The 23461-nt window shown below is 36.8% G+C and overlaps 4 protein-coding genes across 4 annotated transcripts; 2 read left to right on the top strand and 2 right to left on the bottom strand.

The window, feature by feature from the left end:
- Positions 1–4261: 4261 nt before the first annotated feature.
- On the bottom strand, positions 4262–4904 carry LOC101897843 (uncharacterized). The gene is made up of 3 exons (XM_059121772.1): positions 4880–4904; positions 4645–4815; positions 4262–4584 (listed from the first exon to the last, which is right to left on the bottom strand). Exons 1-3 carry the CDS (start codon positions 4902–4904, stop codon positions 4262–4264), a joined length of 519 nt encoding a protein of 172 aa, XP_058977755.1.
- Positions 4905–5390: 486 nt separating this feature from the next.
- LOC131802118 (uncharacterized) lies at positions 5391–6073 on the top strand. The gene is made up of 2 exons (XM_059121503.1): positions 5391–5675; positions 5736–6073. Exons 1-2 carry the CDS (start codon positions 5459–5461, stop codon positions 6056–6058), a joined length of 540 nt encoding a protein of 179 aa, XP_058977486.1. The 5' UTR covers positions 5391–5458; the 3' UTR covers positions 6059–6073.
- Positions 6074–7764: 1691 nt separating this feature from the next.
- Positions 7765–8610, bottom strand: LOC131800443 (uncharacterized). Its single transcript, XM_059121504.1, has 3 exons — positions 8523–8610; positions 8288–8458; positions 7765–8232 (listed from the first exon to the last, which is right to left on the bottom strand). Exons 1-3 carry the CDS (start codon positions 8545–8547, stop codon positions 7910–7912), a joined length of 519 nt encoding a protein of 172 aa, XP_058977487.1. The 5' UTR covers positions 8548–8610; the 3' UTR covers positions 7765–7909.
- Positions 8611–8991: 381 nt separating this feature from the next.
- LOC101897670 (uncharacterized) lies at positions 8992–9909 on the top strand. Its single transcript, XM_005178115.4, has 3 exons — positions 8992–9085; positions 9150–9320; positions 9381–9909. The coding sequence occupies exons 1-3, from the start codon at positions 9061–9063 to the stop codon at positions 9701–9703; spliced, it is 519 nt and encodes a 172-aa protein (XP_005178172.3). The 5' UTR covers positions 8992–9060; the 3' UTR covers positions 9704–9909.
- The last annotated feature ends 13552 nt before the right edge of the window (positions 9910–23461 follow it).

Raw genomic sequence — 23461 nt, 5'->3', positions numbered from 1 at the left:
TCTCCGCTCGTATTAATCGACCGTGGCATCAGAATAAATGCCGAATATCATTCCGAAAATATTCTCAAGGGTGTATTAAAGCCTTGGGCACGAAAAAATTTCATCACGCGCCACCCAAGAATGGATACAAAAATGAGGTTCCTCGCTTCATTTCCAGTGCACAATGGTCACCAAAACCTCCGGATACCAATCCATTGGACTATTGTGTCTGGAGTATTTGGAAAGAAATGTTGGCACTAAAAAATACCACAGTGTCGATCACCTCAAGCAAGCGCTTCGCCGGGAATGGGCCAAAATATCGTAGAGCAACATTCGGGCAGCGTGTGACGGTTTCATTGCCCGTTTGAAGGTTATAATTCGTGCCAAAGGTAATTAATTCGAACAAATCTAAACTTATTTTAAAATTTGATGCTATTTTCGACATTTTTAGCTTTCATTCAATAAAATTAATAAAAACAAGTAAGCAAAGGCTACAGTCGATCGGGGCCGACCGTTGAATACCCTACAACACTATAATAAACGATACAGTTCATATAGGCGAGATACTCGAAAGAATTACACAAGATATTGTGACAAATAATAAAAGAAAACCATCAGGTTTCGTTCTCTAATTTTCGAATAATAGCAACTTTAACTAATTTGCTCATTTCCAATTTATTGGTAGATGTTGCACGTAAATGGTCTTCCTAGATCTGGAACCAATATTTCCCAAAGACCTATAATCTATCAGAAGTGACAAAAGATTAACATTTATTATTGGTTTTTGACTGAAACGCATCTATATGAGATACAGCCATTTAACTATATTCTTCAACGAAATCAGCGTTAAGGAAATAGTCGGAAGTGCGTCTTTCCCGTATTTGTGAAATCTCCAAAAAGTCACTGGAATGGACATTTTCATATTTTGTCTACAAAAGTTGGCAAACTCCTTCACACATTGAATATTTTTGGATGGCCGTCCAAAACAGCTTGGCTTTTACAATGTGCGGTAACCCCCATTCAAATGTGCGTGAGGATCGGGCGATAATTCCGACCTGCCGACAATTTTGCAGTTTTTTGGTCCATTTCAACCCCTAAATATATTGCGATCATCTCCAAAAAGAGTAGACTTCTATTCTGACCCTCATCTTATCCCCATGCAAAATTTCGTAAGGATCGGGCCATAAATGAGATCTGTATATGATATCCAGATATCCTAACTACTTAGTTTTGTTAGCTGTAGAAATATTACCAAATGTTTAATTCAAAACAAAATGAAAATATGCCAAAAAAATATGACAAAATTTGAAAAAATATGAGAAAATGTTACAAAATCAATATTTTCATCCTTAGAGAGATATTTTTTTGCGATTTTTTTAGACGTTTTTTCTTTCCTGCCAAGAGGCCATTCTGAATTAATGAGAACTGTCAAAATCAGTTCAGCCGTTCTCGACATATAAGAGATTTTTTAAGCATATCTCCTTTGATAGACATATATATCGCACATATTTTGCTATATATCCGATTTGTTGGATAATAACATCAATGTAAAGGTCAGAAGTAACCTTTTGATGGCTTTGTGATTTCGCAGGGATTTAAAATATTCACGGTTTAATGAAAAATTTTGATTTTTTTCAACACAAAAGATATGGTATATTTTACCCGCTAAATATTATCCGATGACCACCCAAATTAGTAGGCTTCTTCCCCGCCCTAAACTCTATCTACATGCGAAATTTCGCGTCGATTGGTCCATAATTGCGACCTGTATAGCTACTGTAAAATCCGACATTTTTTCAGTATTTGGTCCATTTCAACCCCTAAACATTTGGCGATCATCTCCAAAAGAAATAGGGTTCTATTCTGAGCTTAACCCCACCTACATTCTAAATTTCGTGAAGATCGGGCCATAATTGCGACCTGTAGCGTGATTACAAATTAACATGGACAGACGGACAGACGGACGGACGGACATACATAGCTAGATCGACTCAGCTCGGCGAGCTAGGAAGATCCATATATACTTTCCTATGTGGGAAACCAATATTTCGAAGTGTTACATAATTTTTGGCCCAATCAAACTTATAATACCCCCAACACATAGTGTTGTAGGGTATAAAAAGTAAAAACTATGGCGTTTGACTTTGTTGCCAGTTTTTTTATCTCACCCTGTATATGAGAGCCATAGCTACATCTGAACCGATTTGCAAAAAAATTTTGATGTGCTTGCTTCTAAACTGAATTTTGTAGGATGTGCCAAAATGCTGGTCATTTGGACTGGTATTGGACATTTGTTGCACAATTAACCCGAAATCGGTTGAAGATATATATGGGAGCTATATCTAAATTTTAACCGATTCTCACCAAATTCAATTGCCTTCGTCCCTGGGCCAAACAAATATTGTTTGGAAAATTTCATCGAAATCGAATAATAAATACGACCTGCGTTTTGTTTACAAAAATACATGGACAGACGGACAGACATGCATAAATCAACTCAGAAAGTGATTCTATAAAGATCCTCAAAGGTCTCTCTCACTTCTCTCTCTCTCTCTCTCTCTCTTTATGTTACAAACAAATGCACAACGACATAATACCCTTGCCACTATGTGGTGTAGGGTATAAGAAGGTTTGCATTTATTTGTTGGGATGGCTTTGTTAATTCGAAATATTCCGTTTTAATCCTAATTTGAATATTATTTTAAATTAATCCAGCACTATGGTATTTTGTTTTTAAATTTTTGGTTGAAAAATTTTCAGGTTCCACGTAGCCGACTTTTTCTGTCGGCTGTACATCTCAGAATATAACATATTTTCCATAATAACATTAAGTGCTTATGGGGGTGGTTTCCCAAAACGCAATGCTGTTGCTTTAATCTAAAGAAGACTCACAATTTACATACCCCGCATTTTACATTTAAATAATTTATACAAATGATGAAGTCATGGCCCTTTTTATTTTATTTATAACTACGTTCCTAACACCTGTTCTAATTGTGGAAATTTCTTATTGTCTTTCTAGAATCGAAAATTATTGGAGCATTGCTGAAGACCATCGCCCTTAGAAGATCTTCTTCCAAAGAAATTGTTACTACATTAGGGTGAAACAGGAATATTTTCTCTGTGACATATGGAAAAGTAATGAGGTAAGTCTGAATTTTATTTTAAAGTGAATCGCGTTGGGTTGCTTACATAAAATATGTTATGAAAAAAATATTCTCTGATAAAAATTTAAATATAAATAACATTCAACAGTTGTGAAACAACAATGGAGGAAATACTTTAGTTGCAAAACGATTTCAATTGAAAATTAATTTATTTTTTGCTCAAAAGATTCAAAATGTACATCCATACAATAAAAATAAAGACACAATAATTATTCAACAAAAAAAAAAAAAAAAAAAAAAAGTAAAGGCTGTAGACATGTGGGGTCGATCATGTGATACCCTAATACACTACAATATGTTAGAAACCCCCTTATGTCCAATCGATGTTAGAAGTTTTCGTTTTTCAAATTATGTCATAGAGCACTGCCCAGATATTACCCTTAGCTTTTTAACCAGGCACAATTGCCCAATATTTATGCACTCCATTTTGTAGTTAGTTGTTGTGATCCATTTTACAGCTAAATATAATTCAATTGTCATCCAAAATGCAAGACTTCTTCCCTGTGCTTAACTCTCTTCTCATGCAAAATTCCATGTCAATTGCTTTCAATTGTGTGATCCGGAAAATTTCTCTATTTTTTTTTTTGGCTCATTTGAACCCCTAAATATTTTGCGATCATCGCCAAAAGCAATAGCAAATTTCGTGAGGTTCGGGCTATAATTGCGACCTCTAACGTGATTACAAGACGGTCGGACGGACATACATAGCTAGATCGACGAGATAAGAAGATCCATAAATAACTTCCTATATGGGAAACCAATTTTTCAACGTGTTACATAATTTTTGGCCCAGTACAACACATAGTGTTGTAGGGTATAGAAATACCCGTTATGGAGAAACTATTAACATTTTAGTATAAAATGTTTTTATATACTGGTTAAAGGAAGGATAACTTTCGAAATTGTTTTGCTTTTGAAAATAGGTGTATTTGAATATTTTTTATAATTTTTTTTACATGTTCACAAATTGAAGTAGGGAAAAGTGTATAGAAAAAATGTAGATTGAATTATTAAGTTGTTCCATATTCAATTAATACAGCACTGTAAGTTTTTCAAATCGTTATATAACTTAGCATCGGCCTCTATATCTCCTATATATGAATCCATGTCACTTCTTAACCCCTTTTGGGTAGAGCTTTACATTTTTGCAATTTCTGTCCACCTTTCATGCCAGCGCAACGGCGATTATCGATCCATCTCAACAGATTCGATCGGCCACGTTGACAATTAACGCGTTGCAATTGGCAGGCGGTCAATAGTTGACAGTTGTTCTTTTTGGAACGATAACATCTCAACACCTTACTGGGGCTGCGGCATTTCAAATGATTACAGTTTGGTGTTGCTGAGCGTGGACTACGTGGATGGGCGGGGGCACATTTACCTCTACCATTTGGTGACTTGATGTTACGGCAACGTATTGGGTCGACATTGGATATGGCTAAAAGTCGAAAAAAATAAGAATACAAAAATATTTTTTTAGTTTAAAATGTGTTCTTACTTGGTCGCTTGGCGGCCCGTCGACGACAATTCTCCTCATCCAACTGACATTGGCTCATGCGGAAGCACATTTGCTGTTGATTATCGGCGGCACAAACAGCTGGACTGCTTACCCTGGGCCTGCATACCGGACGACATTTCTGTGCCTCACAGGTGGCCACGATAACGAAAGCTATATGGAGATAATTTTGATCGTTTATAATGGAACTATTTTCTGTGATAATTTTAGAGCTTACCGAAAATGCAAATAACTTTAAGCATTGCAAGGATTTAAATGTATTCTTAGTTGGACAGCTGAAGTTAACTGATGATAATTTTGATAAAATTTCGTTGATTTATATACCGGTGTCGAAAAAAATTGCATTAACTGTAAAAGTATAATCCATAAAACACGTGGAAAGTAAACAATTAATCTCAGAAAAAGAAGGAATTTATTGATTGTTTTATTGTTAAAATAGAGCTTCCCTGACAGCCAACACGTGTTGTCTGGGCATTAACTAGTATCTGGAACGTCTGCTTTTATCGAATTCAGACATGCAGACTCACACGTTTTTATAGCTATTCGCGAAGTTAACCTATATTTATCAACTTTATCGGATGAATGAATATAGATGCAGATGTAAAACAATATGTAGCACCGTCTGAACCCATTTCCCGGGTTCTTTTCAAAACAAAAACTTTCGACAACTCCATATAAATGAACGAAAACTTATCCAAATTATCATCAGTTAATTTCCAGTTGTCCAACTAAGAATACATTCAAATCCTTGCAATGCTTAAGCTTATTTGCATTTTCGGTAAGCTCTAAAATTATCATGGAGGATAGTTCCATTATGAAAGATCAAAATTATTTCCATATAGCTCTCGTTATTGTGGCCACCTGTGAGGCACAAAAATGTCGCCCGGTATGTAGGCCCAAGATAAGCAGTCCAGCCGTTTGTGCCGCCGATAATCATCAGCAAATGTGCTTCCGCATGAGCCAATGTCAGTTGGATGAGGAGAATTGTCGTCGTCGGGCTGCCAAGCGACCAAGTAAGAGGACATGTTAACCTTCAAAAATATTTTTATATCCCTATTTTTTTTCGATTTTAGCCATTTCCAATGTCGATCCAATACGTTGCCGTAACATTAAATCACCCAATGGCAGAGGTAAATGTGCCCCCGCTCATCCACGTAGTCCACGCTCAGCAACACCAAACTGTAATCGTTTGAAATGCCGCAGCCCTAGCAAGGTGCTGAGATGTTATCGTTCCAAAAAGAACAATTGTCAGCTATTGACCGCCTGTCAATTGCAACGCGTTAATTGTCAACGTGGCCGATCGAATTTGTTGAGCTGGACTGATTCTCGCCGTTGCGCTGGCATGAAAGCTGGACAGAAATTGCAAAAATGTAAAGCTCTACCCAAAAGGGGTTAAGAAGTGACATGGGGATATGCGCAGACCGATGCTGAGTTATTAAATGGTTTATTATTCTGATGGTGATATATCATTAAAATATCAAGTTTAATTGAATTTTAATCATTTTTTAACCTAGACTAAAGTCTGAAAATTTTCCAATATCCAATGTCCCATAAATATAAATATTATTTTTCATTCAATCATAAATTTGTAAAAAGTTAATGATATATTCCAATAAAATGATATACATATGCAAATAATTTAAAAATTAGTAATTTTTTACACACAAAAATATTCACTACAATGGCAACAGAGTTGTTAAAAAAACGAATTGTTGTTCTATTGACATACATACAGAGTCAAACTCCATATTTTCTACACTTTTCTTAACTTTCATTAAATGAAAGCCGAAATGTCGTAAATAGCATCAAATGTTAGAATAAGTTTAGATATGTTCGAATTGGTCACCTTTGGCACGAATTATGGCCTTCGGTCAATGGACGACCAATGAAACCGTCACACGCCACCCGAATGTTGCTCTGCGGTATTTTGGTCCATTCCTAGCGAAGCGCTTGCTTGAGGTGATATTTTTTAGTGCCAACCTTGCTTTCCAAAATACTCCCAACACAATAGTCCAACGGATTGGTATCCGGAGATTTTGGTGGTCATTGTGCGTTGGTGGTCATTGTGCGCTTAAGTTCTGGTGGCCAACCGATGGTGCACATTTTCAGCTGACCTCTTTGGAAAGTAAACACGATCATTTGGTTTGTTTACAAACTGCTGGACAACGAATGTTTTATCATCGGAGAAAACCAAATTCGGCAGTTCACCACAAATATTTAGCTCTTTTGAGTCTATTTTTTTCTATCGCGGTGTAAGTTCTTGAACTTTTTGGAATTACAATGACTTTACCCCGAGCTCATTTTTCAATATTTGTCGAATGGAATATTGCGATATGTTCAGCTCACGAGCCATTTTTCGGCCACTGCGATGCGGGGTTCGATCAAGTCGCTTCTCTACTTTTCGAACAATTTCTGCTGATGTTGTTGTTTTCTTCCGTCCACTTCCTTGACGTCGGGCTACGCTACCAGTATCACGGTATAGATCGATGGTACGAGACACAAGATATTGATTCAAATTTAAATGCTGGAGTGCTCTAACGATAGCTACTTGTGGTTTTCCAGCCAAATATAAAGACATCACACTATCGTGCTTCAATTCCATCACGACTACCTTTTTTTCTGGAAAATTCTCACCAAAATGCTTTTGTATGTTTGTAAATAATATAATGAGCTGTCACTGGAATAATTTTAACAGCTGTCGGACGAGTGGCTTAGAAATGACAGCAGTTTGAAGTTGGTTGTAGTTTTTTCATCTCACTCTTTATTTCATATATTGGTTATTTCACTTTTTAAACTAATTAAAAATCTACTAAAATTGTAAAAATCTGTTTGTTTTTGTCTTTGCTGCATAAGTTTACGACTTATATTTGGGTTTAATGGATACGGGTGCTTCTTTAAGCTGTATTGGTAGTAAAACAGCAAAGAACTATTTGGAGTCAACAGAAAAGTTAAAATCATTTTTTCAGCCTACAGACGGTAATAATCAAATTTCAAAACTTTTTTGCTTTTGAAAATAGGTGTATTTGAATATTTTTTACAATTTTGTTTACTCACAAATTAAAGCAGGGAAAATAATATAGAAAATATATGGAACATTATGGAATTATCAGATCAGTGCCTGAGTTATTAAACACTTAAAAATCAAAATAGTTCCATATTCAATTAATATAGCACCGTAAGTTTTTCAAATCGTTTAATAACTTAACATCAGCCTGAATATCCTGGACGTAAAATTCCACATTACTTCTTAACCCCTTTTGGGAAGAGCTTTACATTTTTGCAATTTCTGTCCAGCTTTCATGCCAGCGCAACGGTGAGTATCAGTCCAGCTCAACAAATTCGATCGGCCACGTTGGCAATTGACGCGTTGCAATTGACAGGCGGTCAATAGCTGACAGTTATTCTTTTTGGAACGATAACATCTCAACACCTTGCTGGGGCTGCGGCATTTCAAACGATTACAGTTTGGTGTTGCTGAGCGTGGACTGCGGGGATGAGCGGGGGCACATTTACCTCTGCCATTGGGTGATTTGATGTTGCGGCAACGTATTGGATCGACATTGGAAATGGCTGAAATTGGATGGAATAGCGGTTAAAGAAATAATTATTAACTTCTTTTTCTTACTTGGTCGCTTGGCGGCCCGTCGTCGGCAATTCTCCTCATCCAACTGACATTGACTGATGCGGAAGCACATTTGCTGTTGATTATCGGCGGCACAAACAGCTGGACTGCTTACCCTGGGCCTGCATACCGGACGACATTTCTGTGCCTCACAGGTGGCCACGATAACGAGAGCTATATAGAAGAATATTTGATCCTTTATAATGGAACTATCCTCCCTGATAATTTTAGAGCTTACCGAAAATGCAAATAAGTTTAAGCATTGCAATGATTTGAATGTATTCTGTAGCTGGTCAGTTGACTGATAATAATTTTGATAAAATTTCGTTGATTTATATACCGGTGTCGAAAAAATTGTATTAACTGTCAAAGTATAATCCATAAAACACGTGGAAAGTAAACAATTAATCTCAGAAAAAGAAGGAATTTATTGATTGTTTTATTGTTAAAATAGAGCTTCCCTGACAGCCAACACGTGTTGTCTGGGCATTAACTAGTATCTGGAACGTCTGCTTTTATCGAATTCAGACATGCAGACTCACACGTGTGCAAGTGTTTATAGCTACTCGCGAAGTTAGCCTATATTTATCAACTTTATCGGATGAAGGAATATAGATGCAGATGTAAAACAGTATGTAGCACCGTCTGAACCCATTTCCCGGGTTCTTTTCAAAACAAAAATTTTCGACAACTCCATATAAATGAACGAAAACTTATCAAAATTATCATCAGTCAATTTCCAGTTGTCCAACTAAGAATACATTCAAATTCTTGCAATGCTTAAAATTATTTGCATTTTCGGTAAGCTCTAAAATTATCATGGAGGATAGTTCCATTATGAAAGATCAAAATTATTTCAATATAGCTCTCGTTATCGTGGCCACCTGTGAGGCACAAAAATGTCGTCCGGTATGCAGGCCCAGGGTAAGCAGTCCAGCCGTTTGTGCCGCTGATAATCACCAGCAAATGTGCTTCCGCATGAGCCAATGTCAGTTGGATGAGGAGAATTGTCGTCGACGAGCCGCCAAGCGACCAAGTAAGAGAACATGTTCACCTTCAAAAATATTTTTATATTCTTAATTTTTTCGACTTTTAGCCATTTCCAATGTCGACCCAATACGTTGCCGTAACATTAAATCACCCAATGGCAGAGGTAAATGTGCCCCCGCCCATCCACGTAGTCCACGCTCAGCAACACCAAACTGTAATCGTTTGAAATGCCGCAGCCCTAGCAAGGTGCTGAGATGTTATCGTTCCAAAAAGAACAATTGTCAGCTATTGACCGCCTGTCAATTGCAACGCGTTAATTGTCAACGTGGCCGATCGAATTTGTTGAGCTGGACCGATACTCGCCGTTGTGCTGGCATGAAAGCTGGACAGAAATTGCAAAAATGTAAAGCTCTACCCAAAAGGGGTTAAGAAGTTATATGGAGATGTGCAGACTGTTGTTGAGTTATAAAACGGTTTATAAATCTGATGGTGATATGTCATTAGAATATCAAATTTAATTGATTTTTTAATCGTGTTTTAACTTAGTCTAAAGTCTGATAATTCTATAATATCCAATTTCCATGTTATATTTTTTCCAATTCATAAACTTGTAAAAATATATTCAAATAAAATTATTTACATATGCAAACAATTAAAACAATTGTCATTTTAAAACGCAAACACATTCCTGGCGTTTACAAGGTGATATAAAAAAACTGCAACAAAGTCAAACACCATAATTTTTACATTTTTTAACTTTTATTGGATGAAAGCAAAACATGTCGTAAATAGCATCAAATGTTAGAATAAGTTTAGATATGTTCGAATTGGTCACCTTTGGCACGAATTATGGCCTTCGGTCAATGGACGACCAATGAAACCGTCACACGCCACCCGAATGTTGCTCTGCGGTATTTTGGTCCATTCCTGGCGAAGCGCTTGCTCGATGTAATATTTTCTTGCTTTCCAAAATATTCCAGACACAATAGTCCAGCAGATTGGTATTCGGAGATTTTGGTGGCCATTGTGCGCTGGAAATGAAGGGAGAAAACTCATTTTGTAACCGTTCTTGGGTGGCGCGTGCTGAATGCGATGGTGCTGAGTCCTGTTGGAATGTCCAAGGTCCAAAATATTTGCGTTCCCAAGGCTTTAATACACCCTCCAGAATATTTTCGCGATAATATTCGGCATTTATTTTGATGACACGGTCGAATAATACGAGCGGAGAGAGACCATCGGCTATTATGGCGGTCCAAACCATCACCAGGGTCGGCGCTTGAGTTCTGGTGGCCAACCGAAGGTGCACATTTTCAGCTGACCTCTTTGGCAAGAATACACGATTATTTTGTTTGTTTACAAACTGCTAGACAACGAAGAAACTCTTTAGCTCTTTTGAGCCTTTTTCTATTGTAAGTTCCTGCACTGTTGGAGTTTCAATGGATTTACCCCGAGCTAACTTTTCAATATTTGCTGAATGGAACATTGCGATATGTTCTGCTCACGAGCCATTTTTCGACCACTGAGACGCGGGTTTCGATCAAGTCACATCTTTACTTTCCTAACCATTTCCGTTTTCTTCCATTCACTTCCTTGACGTCGGGCTACGCTACCAGAGAACGAGGTAACGAGCGATGGTACGAGACACCAAAGATTTATTCACATTTAAATGCTGGAATGCTCTAACGATAGCCACTTGTTGTTTTCCAGCCAATATAAAGAAATCAAACTATCACGCTTGAATTCCGTCACGAATACCTTTTTTTTTTTTTGGAAAATTCTCACCAAAATGCTTTTGACCGCTTTTAAACAATTAGTCTAACCCAAGGACGAACCCTATTGAATTTGATGAAAATCGATTTAGATATAGCCCACATATATATCTTCAAATGATTTCGGGTTACTTGAGCACCAAATGGCCAATATCTATCCAATGAATTTTGGCACATCCGGCCGAATTCAGTCTAGAAGCAAGTACATTAAATTTGGTCAAAATCGGTTCAGGTATTATCAAAACTCTCATATATTTGCTTCATCCAATTTTGGGCTTTAAGTCCCTCACATTCGTAATATGCACTAAACAAGAATTATATTTGGTACCATGTCAAATACATTCCAAAATACCTCTGAGAATTTTTATACATGTCGGTTCAGATTTGAATATAGTTCCCATACATACCCTTTATACGATTCAGGTTTATTGTGCAACAAATGGCTAATATCAGTCCAAATTATCTGAATTTTGGCACACTTGATTTAGTCCAGAAGCAAGAACATCAAACTTGGAGAAAATCGGTTCAGATATAATTATAGCTCCCATATTTATGTTTCATTCGATTTTGGGTTTTAAGTCCCTCACATGCGTAATATGCACTGCACAAGAATGATATCTGGTACCAGATAACTTATGGAGCTCAAAAATACATTTGTTAAATTTTATGTTTTATTCGATTAGGGTCTTAAGTCTCTCACATGCGTAATATGCACTCCACAACAATAATCTTTGGTACCCGATATTAGATAGAGCTCAGAAAGAAGTGTCAAGATCGGTTCAGATTTGGATATCGCTCCGTTTTCTTTATCCGATTTCAGGTTTATTGTTCACGAAATGACTAATATCAGTCCAAGCAGACTGAATTTTGGCACTTCCGACAGAAGTGCTTCGACAAGTCCTTCAAATTCTGGTGAACCCGGTTCAGATATAGCTATAGCTCCCATGTGTATATCTCATCCGATACTATTTGATACCGATACTATTTGAAAATACCTCTGCCAAATTTTATAGAGATCAGTTCAGATTTTTATATACTTTCGATATACATCTTTATCCGATTTTACGACTATTGTCCACCATATATAATATCAGCCTAACTTCGATAAATTTTTTCATATTCAACGGAATTTTTCCATTTGGTGAAGCTCGGTCCGTTATATCAATTGGTTTTTAAATGAAATTCTATACATAACTTTACATAAATGTAATTCGCTACTAGAAGTAGAAAAGCCTCCGTCAAAATTGTTGAAAAAAGAATCAGGGTTGGATATAGTTCCCAAATTGTGACTTCTCTTAGGTCATGATACACATTCAAATAAGGTTCATAGTTGGTATGATCTACTTCACTAAATAAACGTTTTTTGCTACGGGAGCTCTACTAAATACGCATAGTGGTGTAGGGTATTATAGAGTCGGCCTGTTTAATGGAAATTTTGGTATTTTTTACACAAATGTTTTGGTTTATTTTACTCTTCTTAATATTATCCTATGACCATCCAAAGTGGTTGGCTTCTGCAATGCCCCTATGAGAAATTTCGCATCAATTGACCTATAATTGTGACCTGTGGAGCAAATGCAAGGAAGTTTTCTCTATTTTTTTGTCCAAAACATTCTCGGATCATCAAAAATAATAGATTTTTTTATGATCGGATCATAAATGTGGCTTACATCGACAGACGGACATCCATAGATAAATCGACTCAGCTCGGCGAGATAGGAAGATCCATATATAACATCCTATGTGCAGAACCAATATTGCGAGGTGTTACAAATTTTTTGGCCCAATCAAACCTATAATACCCCCAAAACATTTTCGAGTGTGTTATAAAAATTCAATTTTAATTCATCCGAACTACCCTGTTACACTGCAAAGCCGTTAAGAGGCGCATTGTTCCACGAAAAGAAATTAGACGAATATATTCTTGCATTTCATTAAAAATGCAAATAGTAATGACATCAAAACAGCACCCTCAGATGTTTAGATAGTAGAAAAATAATTTGTTGTAGAACACAATGGAAGGCAAGGAATTTCGAATTGGGATAACAAAACCCGATGGAGGGCATTATCCTCAATGTCATTACTATTATTTTTATTTCTCCTATTATTGTGTTATTTCTTCGTTTTTCGATTGTTTATTTCCACACACACACATACACACATTTTCCTTCATTCGACAACATAAAACACTTGTTTTCAGTTGAGAGGCATCAAAGCGCAACCAGTCGTTGTCATTGTCATTCTAGTTGCACTCGTCGTCAGCCTGTGTCATTTACTGCAACATCATCATCATCATCATGAGCGTTCAACACTACCAACTACGGACAACCAACCACTTGTCATCCCTAGTGTCGTAGTGGTCTATTCCCCCTGTGGCAGTATCTCACCAACTTGAATTGAATGCATGGACAAATTTATTTCACACACACGCTCACACTCAAACACACGCTTCCTTTCTCATTACAATAAACAACAACAAATGCAATTATAAATAATAAACTCAACAAAAAAACAAAAGCCGGGTCAAAAATAAAATTGTAACAGGCGGGTGGAAAAACAATTATCAGAAGAAGCGGCTGAAACTAACAGCATAAAAACAATAAACAACATAATCGCGTAGCCAGTGTAGCAGGAGTATTGGGGAAGAATTAGTACACTGAGAAAAATACAATTTTTTATGAAATATCCCGACTTAAAGTTCAGTAAAGAAAGGGCAAATCTCGGCCGGGACTACCCGTAACACATAAATGCTTATATTGGTATTTTAAGAAAAATAAATCGTTGTAATGGTCCTTATTGATTTGGAAATTCGGGTTCAGAGCGATTTAAATTTTAAATCATAGAAATGAAAATATAATCAAATTCCCCTTAATTTGATGGAGGTTTCTCATACTCCACTTGCGTACTAAATATTGAACTTAAATATAAAATCGATTTATATACCATTCTCATGAAGTGCGTATTAGGAGACCTAAACATCAAATCGGATGAAATGCCGATTTTCCACAAATTTGACACACTTGACATAACGGCTTTGGCCGTTAATCGTATGAGATATAGATCAGCTCTGAAAATATACAATATTGACTGATTCATTGTGATATTCCCCAACTTACTTACTTACTTAGCTGGCTCGAGACAGAACATTTGTTCCATAAGCCGAGTTTAGAAACGATTTCCAGGCGCGTCGGTCTTGTGCGCAGTTTTTCCAATTTGAAAGACCATGTTCCGATATATTGTCTTCTACTTGGTCTTTCCATCTAATTCTTGGCCTGCCCCTTCTGAATGAACCATCAGTAGGCTCGCTCTTATATACCTTATGTGCTGGGGCATCCTCATCCATTCGTACAACATGACCTAGCCACCGTAGTCGCTGCATCTGACTATGTCGATGTCCGAGTATAGATGGTATAGCTCGTGGTTCGTTCGACGTCGATATTCACCGTTGATGCAGATCGGCCCGTAGATCTTTCAGAGAATTTTTCTCTCAAACGCTCCAAGCGCTGCCTCATCTGCTTGCGCAAGTACCCATGCTTCAGATCCATACAACAGCACGGGTAGTATCAGTGTCTTGTAGAGTGTGAGTTTTGTCTGGCGAGATGTGGCGTTGTTTCTGAACTGCCTACATAGACCATAGTAGCATCTATTGGCCAACACTATCCTTCTCCGAATCTCCAAACTGATGTCATTTGTTTTGTTTATGGCGGTACCGAGGTAGATAAAGTCATTGAGTACCTCAAAGCTGAAGTTTTCAAGTTTACAGAGGTTTAAAATATTAAATAGTCATAACTCTTCTAAAACACGAAATAATTCACTCATTCCTTTTAATAGCTTCTCCAAAAAGTTTAACATTTTTATACCCTCCACCTTGAAAAAGAGGTTATATTAACTTTCCGTTTGTAAAATCCTTAAATATTCGTTGTAGACCCCACAAGGTATGCACAGGGTGAGATAAGAAAACTGCAAAAAGGTCAAACGCTATATTTTTTACATTTTTCTTAAATTATATTGAATGAAAGCAAAAAATGTCGGAAATAGCATAACATTTTAGAATAAGTTTGATTTGTTCGAATTGGCACGATTTATGGCCTTCAAACGGCCAATGAAGCCGTCACACGCTGCCCGAATGTTGCTCTGCAGTTTTTCGTCCCATTCCCGGCGAAGCGCTTGCACCATAACCATGGCAGGCGCTTGAGCTCGGTGGCCAACCGAAGGTGCACATTTTCAGCTGACCTCTTTGGCAAGTAAACAAGGTAATTTTGTTTGTTCTCATCGGAGAAAACTAAATTCGGCAGTTCACCACTTTAGGCCCAGCGAAGCAACTCTTTAACTCTTTTGAGACTATTTTTTTTTCTCTTGCAGTGTAAGTTCTTTCACTTTTTGGAATTTCAATTCCCCGAGCTCATTTTCCAATATTTGCCGAATGGAATATTGCGATATGTTCAGGTCACGAGCCATTTTTCGGCCGCTGCGACGCAGGTTTCGATCAAGTCGTTTCTTTACTTTTCGAACCATTTCTGCTGATGTTGCTGTTTTCTTCCGTCCACTCCCTTGACGTAGGACTGCGATACCAGAATCACGGTAACGAGCGATGGTACGAGACACAAAATATTTATTCACATTTAAATGCTGTAGTGCTCTAACGATAGCAACTTGTGGCTTTCTAGCCAAATATAAAGAAATCACACTATCGTTAAATTCCATCACGAATAACTTTTTTTCTAGAAAATTCTCACCAAAATGCTTTTGAGTGCCTGTGAAAAATATAAAGAGCTGTCACTGCAATATTTTTAACAGTTGTCGGACGAGTGGCTTAGAAATGACAGCAGCATAAAGTTGGTTGCAGATTTTTTATTTTCTGGCAAGAGACCACTCCGAATTTACGAGAATCGTGAAAATCAGTCCAGTGGTTGTTGACTTATGAGAAGAACAACTAAGATATATATATTTTACATATAAATTGTACCTATTTGCTACATATTTCATATCTTGGCTATCAGCATCACTGTAATGGTCAGAAGTGATCTTCGGACCGGTAGAACTTAGCTGATTTTTATTTTTTTTTTTTTTAATAAAATGCCGTGGAAAAACAATTTGTACTGAAGGCTAGAAAAAAATTCAAAACCATGTCTTAAAATGTCTGCATGAAAGATTTACAGGCTCTAAAATTTGAAAGATCTTCTGAAAGCTATACCTATTAGAAAAAAATCGACACAAAATTATATGATGATCATGAATATATATTTTATGGTGTCTTCGACAAAAAAAAAGAAAAATTTTAGGTCTTCTCCTCTAGACTATTGAAGACAGAACTAAAATTCTCCGTAGATAGTAGTAGGAGTAGTTCATAACGGGTCCCTGTACGTGTGGCAAAACATTGCATGTATGGGTCCACGTTTTGTTATAGCCCCCATATAAAGGTACCTCACGATATTCGGTATTTTCATTTTTTTTGCCACATTTTATTACGGATTTGTCTAAAAATTGGTATTTTTTTGGTCATAATGGGTTCCAGCTCCGGTGGCGAAACATTGCATGTTTGGTATAGCCCCCATGATTTGGTATAGCCCCCATATAACGGTACCTCCCGATATTAGGTATTTTGATGGTTTTTGCCACATTTTTGCACTGATTTGTCTTAAAATTGGTATTTGTGGGTCGTAATGGGTATAGTGTGGCGAAACATTGTATGTATAGGTCCACGTTTTGGTATAGTCCCCATATAAGTATATTCTTCTACTCTGGTCGCAACCACATAGTGTTGTAGGCTATAATTGTGTAGCTATCACATAATGACTGATTGACTTCATTAACAAACTAAAAAAAAACAAACAACGGTTCTGCCCGGCCGAATCATTGGAAAACTTTTATTATTTTGGAGCGAGTTGCCTTAAAATTGATATTCTTCATCCTAAAGATTATAAGTTTTTCTCCATTCAGTTGAAAAGTGAGTTAGGATCTTCAAAATTACTAAATTCATGGCCTTTCGGCAGAAAAATGTGACTGGATATATCCTATACAGAAATATTTTTGCGGAGAGAAATTTTACCTATTAAAATCTGAAATGTAAAATTGAACCCGATTTCATTGTAGATTGCCACAGAAAATTTCAAAATATCGAAAATCATGGGTACTATTATACGGAATATATGTACCAGAAAAAGGGCCACTTTTTAAATAAACAGTGCCAATTTTTAATGAGAAAAAACTGATTCTAAATCCATGTGCGGCAAGGTGCTTCGAATTGAGCTCTTTTTCCAACTTTAGCTTTAAGATTATAGTTCCTGCATCACGAAATGCAAACATTTTCCAAAAAACAAAACTTTCTCACAGTGCCGATGAGTCATGCATTTAACACTTGCATTTGTAACAGTCGAAGAACAAACCACCTGAATATGTAATTTCTTGATATGCATCGTTGAATTTTATTCTTTTTCATTTCATTATCATTTTGGTGGCGGGCGACCAGCAGCAACAGCACCAGCAACAATTGTTGATGGTTGCCACTCTATGTATGTATGTAAATTGAATTATTCATATTAAATTCTGATGGTTGTTGATACAGTTTTTTTCTTTTTTTTTTTGTGAGTGCTGTCTGCATTAATCATGCTTTGCTAAGCTATTTTCTTTGTCATTCCTGGCTTAGAAAAGGAAGAACTAAAAAACACAGCATTGACCGTGGAAATTGCTTACATATTTAACATGTAAAAGGAGACAACTGACAAAACAAACTAAACCAACCGGAGCAGAATCTTCATTATCGGAATTGTGGGAAGGGGGCGGACTACACAAATAATTTTGAATTACCTAACCTTTCAATGTATTCCCCATTCAAATTTCATGGGAATATAAGCCTTAAAAATATACACATACATATATATTTGTATTATTGTCACTGTCATGGCTATTGGCGGCTGAGTGACTGAGTAACTGAATGACTGCCTGACTTTATTTAACATTTCAATATCAATACACATTGTGTGTACAATCAAAACAAATTCATTCATAAATTCATGAAATTCTACAAATGTCATGGCATCATCGAGAATACCTTTCTGCCATTATTATTGATATCTATATTCGAGTCAAGGTCATAATATCAGCATCAAAGCGAATGTAATCGAAAAAAAAACATGGCATGGCATGGCATGGTATCTTGGAAATTCATCCCGAAAGCCCACATCAAAGTCTCACGAAGCGTTTGAAAACAAATCCTGGCATTGTGTTTGCCAAGTGACATGGAAAAATGGTTATGAATTTTGATAAGGACGACGAATTCATAACATATTTCATAAATTTGACTTTGTTATTTCCACTTTTATTCGAGAGTTGAGAAGCCTGTACTTCAATGATTTTGAGTGGCAGTGACTTAAAGCGGCTGTTTGTTCTTCCGTTCTCTTCTCCCTTCCCCCCTTAAGTTGTACAAGACATTTCACCTGTGTGTGTGTTTTTTAAACGTTATTTTCTCTGAAGCGTGACAAAGCCAAGAGGGGAAAAAGACAAACGAACAGAGAAAACAAACAAAAAAAACAAGACGCATGAAAAACACCTGTGGCTTTTGGGTAATGCTCAAGAAAATAAATATGGAACACCTTCACACAATTGAATAAATGCTCCTGGAGACGTTGACTTTTAACGGACAGATCATCAAAGCGTGGCTGTTTAAAAAGAAAAAGGAAATAAAATGTTTGCCTGAATCAACAACCGACGAACCTTTGCTCCATTTCTCGGCGTGTTTTATGTCAAAATATTTGCATTGAAAAGATTACCGAACAATGTAACAATGGATTTCAAAGAGCGATTTTTTAGCACCTTGAATGTTAATAATGACAATAAAATCTAAAATATTACCATAAAGAAAGTTAAAATTGTGTTAAAATCGTCCGGCTGGCAGATACTATATCCTACAACATACAGAGCTTTTGTATACGAAGTGATTTGAAAAATCGATTAATGGAGTATATAAATTTATCAATGCCCAGACTAAAAAAGAATCTAAAAATATGGCTATTAGAAACCAGTAAGGAAAGGTCAAAAATCGATCGGGGTGGATTGTACGATACCCTCCCGTAAGAAAAAAAGTTTATATTGGTAATTTATGAGAAGTAGGTCATATCAACTACGAACCCTATTAGAATACGTATCATGTCCTTAGAGTTATCACAATTTGGGAACGATATTCAACTTTTAATCGATTTTAAACAAGTTTGACGCTCTTTTACCTCCAGTATCAAATAACATTGCTGTATAGTGCATGATATGACTTCGATAGGAATTACATTACAAATAAACTTATTAGAGCAATAGATATACCGGACCGAGTTTCACCAAATGGAATATGAACAATCTATCCAATTTGGGCTAATATTACATATATGGTGAACAATAACCGTAAAATCGGAGATATCTCAAAGGTACATAAAAATCTGAAACGTATTGTCGAGCCGTAAATGATGCCCGGTATGAAATATCATTGTTGTGTGCTGTATATTACGCATTTGAGGGACATAAACATCAAATCGGATGAATCATATATATGGGTGCTATAGCTTTACCTGAACCGATTTTCACCAAAATTGAATAACTTGTTTCCGGCCTGAATTCCATCCGATTTGCCAAAATTCAGTTCATTTGGGCCGATATTAACTATTAAGTGCAAAATAACTCTGTGTCGGATAATGATATATACATGGACGCTCTATCCAAATCTGATTCGATCTCAATAAAATTTGACAGAGGCATTTCTGGGCTTTATCTGATACCAAATATCATTGTTGTGGAGTGCATATTTGGCATTGTTGGGAAAATTGCATATCAATCGGATAAAAATTCGGACCTGCATTTTGTTTACAAAAATACATGGACCGCCATTTTAGTAGAACTAAAAATATGACACGTGTATCGGCGTTTTGAAAGTGTGGATCGCCAAGTAGGCCAAATAGAGGGGACACGTTCTCACCTCTTCCACATCTCTGGAAGTTTTCGGATTGAGATTCATTGCATTCATTACATTAAAAGGGTTATTTTGGTCAGATATTTTAACCATCAAGCAAGCCAAATAGGGTTATCGGTTATTTTTTGAAAATATAGTTAAAAGCCCACTTTGAAGGGACTGTGTTTCGGAAAGTTGTACTAAAACGAAACAAAAAGAAGTAAATTGTATGAACTAAATTGCACAAAACGTACTAAATAGTACTACAGGGTGAGATGAAAAAACTGCAACGAATTTTATTGAATGAAAGCAAAAAATGTCGGAAATAACATCAAATTTTAGAATAAGTTTACATTTGTTCGAATTGGTCACCTATGGCACGAATTATGGCCAATGAAACCGTCATACATTGCCCAAATGTTGCTCTGCGGATTGTGGACCATTCCCGCTTCCTTGTGGTGATCGACATTTTAGTATTTTTTAATGCCAACCTTGCTTTCCAAAATACTCCAGACACAATTCGGAGATTGTGATGGCCATTGTGCGCTGTAAATGAAGCGAGGAACATCATTTTGTAACTATTCTTGGGTGCTGAGTACGATGGTGCTGGGCCTTGTTGGAATGTCCAAGGTCTGCGGCCAAAATGTATGCGTGCCCAAAGCTTTAATACAACCTTCTGAATGTTTTCGCGATGATATTCGGTATTTATTCTGATGCCACGGTCGTTTAATACGAGCGAAAAGCGACCATCGGCTGTTATGGTGGCACACACCATCACCATGGCCGGCGCTTGAGTTCTGGTGGCCAACCGAAGGTGCAGATTTTCAGCAGACCTCTTTAGCAAGTAAATACGATCATTTTGTTTTTGGCATCGGAGAAAACCAAACTAGGCAGTTCACAATTTTCGGCCAAGCGAAGCAACTCTTTAGCTCTTTTGCGTCTATTTTCTTCCTGTTGCTGTGTAAGTTCTTGCACTTTTTGGAATTTCAATGGCTTTACCCCGAGCTCACTTTTCAATATTTTCTGAATGCAATTTTGCTATAGCTCACGAGCAATTTTTCGGCCACTGCGACGCGGATTTCGATCAAGTCGCTTCTTTACTTTTCGAATCATTTCTGCTGATGTTCCTGTTTTCTTCCCTCCACTTTCTTGACGTCGGGCTACGTTACCAGTATCACGGTACCGAGCGATGGTACGAGACACAATAGATTTATTCACATTTAAATGCTGGAGTTCTCTAACGATAGCCACTTGTGTTTTTCCAGCCAAATATACAGAAATCACACTATCACACTTTGTATTCGGGTCTCTGTTGAAAATGTGTTCTACAAGTTCACGAAAAGTACTAATAGGGCTTGATATCTGAAATTTCGTGTAGGAGACGATATTTATGTGTAGCCTGGACATATGGAGGTGGTTTCAGAAATGTGTACTATAATTGTACGAAAAGTACTGGTACTATATTTTTTTTTAACTTTGGAAATAGGGTTGCTGTTCATGTTTAGCCTGGACATATACGAAAAATACTAAATGGTACTACATTTGGTATTGGAAAAACGGATAGACCTGGAATCCCGAAATTTGAAATTTAGATTATTAATTGTGTATGTGTTTGAAATTTGATGGTAGTTTGGAAGTGTGTACTTTATTTGTAAGAAAAGTACTAAATGGTACTAAATTTGGTGGGGTGAAGGGATAGGGTTGGAATCCTGAAATTTGATATTGAGATCCATTTGATATTTGAGGTTGAGATTTCCGCATCGATTGGTTTTTAATTATGACCTATAGAGCAACAGCAAAATTAGGAAATTTTTCTGTTTTTGGTCCATTTCAAGCCCAAAATATTATGGCATCATCTCTAAAACAATTGGCTTCTATTCTAACCCTAACCCTAAGATGTCTAGCATTATTTATGACCATTTGATTTTTTAGCTGTAAAATGGATCACAAAAACTAACAGCACGACGGAGTGCGTAAATATTGGGCAAATGTGCCTGGTCGAAATGCCAAGTGTAATATCTGGGCAGTGGTCCGTGACTTAATTTCAAAAGCGAAATCTTCCAAAATGGATTTGGACATAAGGGAGTTTCTAACATATTGTAGTGTTGTAGGGTAGGTTATTACATAGTGGGCCCCGCACGACTATAGCCTTTGCTAACTTGTTTTAGGTTGTTCCTACCTTTTCAATTTCAACAATATTCACTTAAAATGATATTCCGTTAATAAATTGTCATTATGATCCATAATCATTTAAAAACAATTTACCAATCCCTTCTACCCAGAAAGGCGATATCATGTCGGGTCCACTTTATCCCATCATTACATTTAATTATGATTTCTTTGTAATTAAATGCAACCATTTGTTCACTTTTATATTCATAACTGAGAGCAACAGCACCGTATGCTGTTGCACAATAGGTTTCAAATATTGTAAATAATAGAAATCTACTCGTTTCGAATCTTATGTGCAGCATTTTATCCTCCATTGCCAGAATTCATTGCATTTTCTATCAACAACATCCCATTGTTCAGTGCTCACCCAGACACTGGTTTGTTCTTTGCTATCCGACTCGAAATGGAAATCTGACTGGACCATAAAAGCCAACTCTGATGCTTTGGTGTCGTTTTGCTGTTTTCCCTCTGTCTGTCTCTCTCTCTCCATCTAATTTTAGTAATTTCCTTAAGAAAGTTTTTCCATTTTCTGCATAAAGTATATATTGGAAAAACAAGAAGCACAACCAACAAAACACTACACAAGTATGTAGTTATGACTGACTGTCTGTTACTTAGCTGGCCAATCATAGTTAATAAAACCAAAACGAGGAGAAAAGAACTCAGAAGAAAAAAAGGCAAGAAGTTTCTCTGGAATACCATAAAAGGGTCTCTTATAAACGCCATAAAATTAGTATGGCTAGCTGGCAGCAGCAGCAACGCCATGAGCAGTATTAATAGCATCAAACTTGAAAGCATAAAAAAAAGAAACAAACACGAAAAGAGCAACAACATGCAAGTGATGCTGCTATTCGCAACAGTTGCCTGTAACAGCATGTTTTCAGCTTGTTGTTATATGCATGTACGTAGGTACGTATGTATGTTGTGGCAGAACACCGTTAAAGGAACAAGGAAGTCCTCTTAACTTTTACTATAAAAGTAAGTAGGTACCTGCTGCTGGTGCTGCACTTAGCAGTACTTTGCTGCATTGCCACCTTCTCTCGGTCTCTGGGGAGAAGGAACCGGGGAAAACCTAAATAAAGCAAATGATACTGTTTTTTTTATTTCCTCTTATTCGCCTTCTCGTTGCACTGAACTTGTCATATTGAAGCAACCTCTAGTTTGGGCTGTAGAGACAACGATTTGAATTGATTGTAATTACTGGTAAACATGCCACCACAACAACATTGCAACCTGCAACACTGCCACCTCAACATCTCAAAACATGATTGTTGCACTGAAAAAGCGACAACAGCAACAAGAACAAGAAGAACA

This window comes from Musca domestica, unplaced genomic scaffold (genome assembly GCF_030504385.1).
Source record: "Musca domestica strain aabys unplaced genomic scaffold, Musca_domestica.polishedcontigs.V.1.1 2, whole genome shotgun sequence".
Taxonomy (NCBI): Eukaryota; Metazoa; Arthropoda; class Insecta; order Diptera; family Muscidae; genus Musca; species Musca domestica.
The sequence above is the reverse complement of the archived record's forward strand: the minus strand, read 5'-3'. Positions and strand labels throughout refer to the sequence as shown.

Bases quoted from the DNA above. Each gene is read 5' to 3' on its own strand.
- LOC101897843 (XM_059121772.1), bottom strand. From the start codon at position 4,904: ATGCTTAAAGTTATTTGCATTTTCG. The intron at 4,816-4,879 runs GTAAGCTCTAAA...ATCTCCATATAG, and splicing joins TAAAGTTATTTGCATTTTCG to CTTTCGTTATCGTGGCCACC. The intron at 4,585-4,644 runs GTAAGAACACAT...TTCGACTTTTAG, and splicing joins ACGGGCCGCCAAGCGACCAA to CCATATCCAATGTCGACCCA.
- LOC131800443 (XM_059121504.1), bottom strand. From the start codon at position 8,547: ATGCTTAAACTTATTTGCATTTTCG. The intron at 8,459-8,522 runs GTAAGCTCTAAA...TCTTCTATATAG, and splicing joins TAAACTTATTTGCATTTTCG to CTCTCGTTATCGTGGCCACC. The intron at 8,233-8,287 runs GTAAGAAAAAGA...ATCCAATTTCAG, and splicing joins ACGGGCCGCCAAGCGACCAA to CCATTTCCAATGTCGATCCA.
- LOC101897670 (XM_005178115.4), top strand. From the start codon at position 9,061: ATGCTTAAAATTATTTGCATTTTCG. The intron at 9,086-9,149 runs GTAAGCTCTAAA...ATTTCAATATAG, and splicing joins TAAAATTATTTGCATTTTCG to CTCTCGTTATCGTGGCCACC. The intron at 9,321-9,380 runs GTAAGAGAACAT...TTCGACTTTTAG, and splicing joins ACGAGCCGCCAAGCGACCAA to CCATTTCCAATGTCGACCCA.
- LOC131802118 (XM_059121503.1), top strand. From the start codon at position 5,459: ATGGAGGATAGTTCCATTATGAAAGATCAAAATTATTTCCATATAGCT. The intron at 5,676-5,735 runs GTAAGAGGACAT...TTTCGATTTTAG, and splicing joins TCGGGCTGCCAAGCGACCAA to CCATTTCCAATGTCGATCCA.